The sequence below is a fragment of the Microtus ochrogaster genome, unplaced genomic scaffold (genome assembly GCF_000317375.1).
Source record: "Microtus ochrogaster isolate Prairie Vole_2 unplaced genomic scaffold, MicOch1.0 UNK68, whole genome shotgun sequence".
In the NCBI taxonomy this organism is placed as follows: domain Eukaryota; kingdom Metazoa; phylum Chordata; class Mammalia; order Rodentia; family Cricetidae; genus Microtus; species Microtus ochrogaster.
Window position 1 is genome coordinate 1,502,688 of NW_004949166.1, and position 4,367 is coordinate 1,507,054.

General features: G+C 43.0%; 1 protein-coding gene across 1 annotated transcript in view; it reads left to right on the forward strand.

The window, feature by feature from the left end:
- Pi4ka (phosphatidylinositol 4-kinase alpha) overlaps nt 1-4,367 on the forward strand; it is a 136,861-nt gene that overhangs the window by 87,398 nt on the left and 45,096 nt on the right. The window contains exon 24 of the mRNA XM_005369994.3: nt 1,606-1,688. Coding sequence (XP_005370051.1) covers nt 1,606-1,688 — 83 coding nt within the window. The remainder of the gene's footprint in view (nt 1-1,605; nt 1,689-4,367) is intronic.

Below are 4,367 nucleotides of genomic sequence, written 5' to 3' on the forward strand. Positions count from 1 at the left end.
AAAAAAAAAACAAAAAAAAAAAAAAGGAAGGAAGTAAGGAGAGAGAAAAGAAACTAAAAGGAAAACCAAATATAAGTGTGGATTTAATGCCTGAATGCAAAACTAGAAGAACCGTCTCCCACCCCTCAAGTGTGGCGCTTGCGAGTATCCCCAGGATCCTTCATAACCCTATGCCAGCATGGAGGAACAATCCGAAACTGATTCAAAAATGAGGCTTCAATTCTCAGCTTCTGGTTATTAGGGAAACCTGGAAATCCCAGTGTAAGAAGTTAAAAGCATCTCAGCCTGCATCACTACTTTCACTTAAAGACCCTGGCTTTGCTTTACAAAATTTGGGTGCCTCTTAGAAGGCTGGTGTGGGGCCGACTAATGTATGCTGTTAAACCCCTGCTTTCTTACCTCAACTCCTAGACCCTGAATGGCTCTTCAGTGGAGCTATCGTTTAAGCACGCAAATTTATTTTCTTTTTTTTCTCTAAAGGTTATATGTTTTTTGTTTTTGTCTTCTTATACTTTATTTCATATTTGTATATGACTCTGGGCACATGGATGCCAGGCAAGGAGCAGAAGTTCTGACTTTGCAGGAGTCAGGCCTTTCCTTCTACCATTGGATCCCAGGGACCAAACTCAGTGTGAGGCATGGAGGCAGGGACCTTTACCCAGACAGGTTTCTTTTTTATCATAAAAGTAAAAATAAAATCCCAGTTATTGTGGAGCCAAGGCAGAGGGATTGGTATGAGTTTGAGATCAGCCTGAGTTACTCAAAACCCTGTCACAAAAAAAATGAAAAAGGAGCTGGAGAGATGGCACAGTGGTTCAGAGTACTTGCTGCTCTTCAGAGGACTTGAATTTGGTTCCTAGCACCTACATAAAATAGCTTACAATCTCCTGGAGCTCCAGCCTCAGGTGATCTTCTGGCCTTGCAGGCACCTACGCACACAGATGCATATAAATGTAAATGAAACTTTTTTAAGAAAGAAAACAAGCCAACCCCCAAGAATGGCACAGAATATGCCAAAGGCAAAGAAACAAAGAATGCAGGTCTGAGGCTGAGCATGGTGGCACATGACTTTAATCCTAGCACTCAGAAGGCAGATGTTAATTTGCTCACTTCTCCCTTTAGTGTCCTTTGTACAGGCACACACGTACACACACATGTGCACAAACGGCCTTTACACGACCTGTCGGTGTGGTTGTGCTGCACCTGTTCCACTGTATGTTATTCTCTTTCCCTAGTATATCGTTGTGTTTCTGCCATGCTGTGTGTGTAGTCACCTTCTGGCAGTGATGATGTGTCATCATGAAATAGGTATGCTTCCTGTTAATGAGGAACTCAGACTAGATCTATCTGAGTAGTGCAGCCAGCATGTATTAAGGTGTCTTGGTTCATGTGACCTCAAGACATGTCACTAAAGGTGTGCTTGCTGGATTGAGAAAGATAAGAATATTTTGCTAGATGGTGTAAACCACCCTGTAGGAAGTTCGGGGAGTTGTGCACCTGTACACAGCAGAGATGCTGTCATTTAAGCCAAACCAGAACAGTGCCAGGGCTCTGGTGGGAGGGTTAGGGTGTGCAAACAATACTCAAAGCTATTCCTCTTGTCAGGGTGCTGCGTTCTACAGATCCTGATCGCTTCCAGGTAATGTTCTGCTACTTTGAGGATAAAGCTATTCAGAAGGACAAATCTGGTAAGCTTATTATTATGGTACTCTCATGATAAATTGAGTAGGAAAAAGAAAGAATATTTCATATTTTCTATTCACATAGAGAAAATAGTTTTATGAAGTTATGTTCTCCATTGGAAATATCTTCATAAAATAGATAACCTTAAAAAATACTGCAAGGTAGGACCAGCAGCAGGTAGTGGTGGCACACACTTTTAATTCCAGCCCTCAGGTAGAGGCAGGCAGATCTCTGAGTCTGAGGCCAGCCTGGTCTACAGAACGAGTTCCAGGTCACACAGAGAAACTCTATTTAAAAAAAAAAAAAGTAGAGAGAAAAGGATAGCTTAGCAGGTAAAGGAACTTGCTGCCAAACCCTGCCGCGTGAGCTTGAGTGCTGGGAGACTCCATAAATTGTCTTCTGACTTTACAGTCCATTCGCACAAGTGCACATGCACATAAAATAAATATGAAAGACTTCTGATTTTTTATTTTTTCTTTATTTATTTTTGTTTTTTTAAGACAGGGTTTCTCTGTGTAGCCCTGACTATCCTGGAACTCACAGAGATCCACCTGCCTCTGAGGCATCCCAAGGGCTGGAATTAAAGGTGTGCACCATCATCACCAGGCCTTCTTTTTTTAAATTTATTTTTATTTAATGTTTTGCCTGCATGTATGTTTGTGTGAGGGTGGCAAATCATGGTGAGCTGCCTTGTCAGTGCTGGGAATTGAATCCCAGTCCTCTGGAAGAGCAGCCAGTGCTCTTAACCAGCGAGCCATCTCTCCAGCCTCCAAAGACTCTTTTTAAAAATACTCCAGGGTGGCCTGGGATGTAGTTTAGCTGATAAAGTGCTTGCCTGGTGGGCATAAAGCCCTGTATTCAGTTCCCAGACCACATACCTGGTATACTAGTATACACTGCCATCTCAGCACTTGGTCGTGGAGGCAGGAGGATCAGAAGTTCAAGATCATCCTCAGCTACATAAGGAGTTCAGGGGCAAGGCAGGATACTTGGAAAGCTGTCAAGGAGGTGGAGGTAGGTATCCAGGCTCCTTGGGAAGCCAAAGCAGGAAAATTGTGAATTCAAGGCAAGCCCGAATTACTTAGAAACCCCCAAACCGAAAGAGGGCTGGGAGACGTCTCAGTAGGTAAGAGTGCTTGCTAGAGTCTGACCTCAGATCCCAGCACTCGTGTATAAGCGAAATGGCTGTGCGCCTGTGACCTCCGTGTCGTGGGGCCAAGACAGCTGGGCTCCTGAAGCTCACTGGCTGGCCAGCCTAACCCAAATGACAGGCTTCAAGTTTAATGAGAGAACCTATCAGAAAACTTAGATAAACAGTGATAGAAGAAAACACGCAGTGTCCTCCTCTGGTGTCTAACTGTGCACACTCAAAGCACGCCCCACACAGGTGTACAGACAAGCGTACATGACACATACACAAAGGGAGGGTATGGGAATATAACTCAGTGGTAGAGGGCCACTGATGCAAGGACACAAAATAGGAGTACACTCTCTGTTCAAAAGTGCACCAGCATCCAGACATTGGTTTCTGATGTCTTCTGCTGAAAAGAGCCAGAGCTGCTCCGATGGTCCTTTATGGATCTGCAGCGTCTTTCTGTCGCCAAAGGCAGTTCTGCTTCTAAACAGCAATAGCAGGCCGACAGGACCAAGGAACCAACTAGACGGACTCTTAGTGAACAAGTTGTCATATATTATTTTATCAAAGATCGTAATTTAGATGTAAATATATATAGTATTTTTATAATTTTACTTAATTGAAATGAGTTTACATTATAAAAGATATTCATCATAATGATGTTCTAAAAAGAGTAAAGTTTAATACAAAGTGTAAAACAAAAATAGGGAGACTACACTCGGAGGTACGTGTACTGTTGTTCCTTTTATAAAATGGCATAGGATTTTCATAGAAGCTATACCCATCTGCAGGCTTGCTTTAAATCATGTCTGTATTACTCACATTACCTAGTACATTGTGAATACCGTGTAAATCCTCATACCATTTTCAGTATGGCTTTATGCTGTGAGTGCTCCCTGTGTGAATGTGGGTGCACCAAGTGCATTTATTTGGTTTGTTCTCTCTCTCTCTCTGTTTTGTTTTGTTGGTTGGTTGGTTGGTTGGTTGGTTTTTGTTTTTATTTTTTGAGTCAGGGTTTCTCTATGTAGCCTTGGCTGTCCTGGAACGCAATCTATAAACCAGACTGGCCTTGAACTCAGGTATCTAACGGTGTCTGCCTCCTGAGTGCTGAGATTAAAGTCATGTGCCACCATGCCTTGGTGGGTTTTGTTTTCTTTGAACATATAGCTCAAGTTGGGCTTCAACTTGTGACCCTACCTTGACCACTTGCATACCAATATTACAGGAGAGTTTGCCATGACCAGCTCTAATACCTGAAAGTCTTTGAACCTCATGTCAGTTTGAGGCTAGAGAGATGGCTCAGCAGTTAGGAGAACCTACTGCTCTGTCAATGGCTGGAGTTCAGATCCCTGTAACAACCCTCCAAGGAGACCAGTGTCACTCTGGCCTGTCTGGGCACCTGTACATACATGTGCAATAAACACAGACATGCACATAAATAAATCACTTTTTTTTGTTTGTTTGTTTGTTTGTTTGTTTTTCAAGACAGGGTTTCTCTGTGGTTTTGGAGCCTGTCCTGGAACTAGCTCTTGTAGACCAGGCTGGTCTC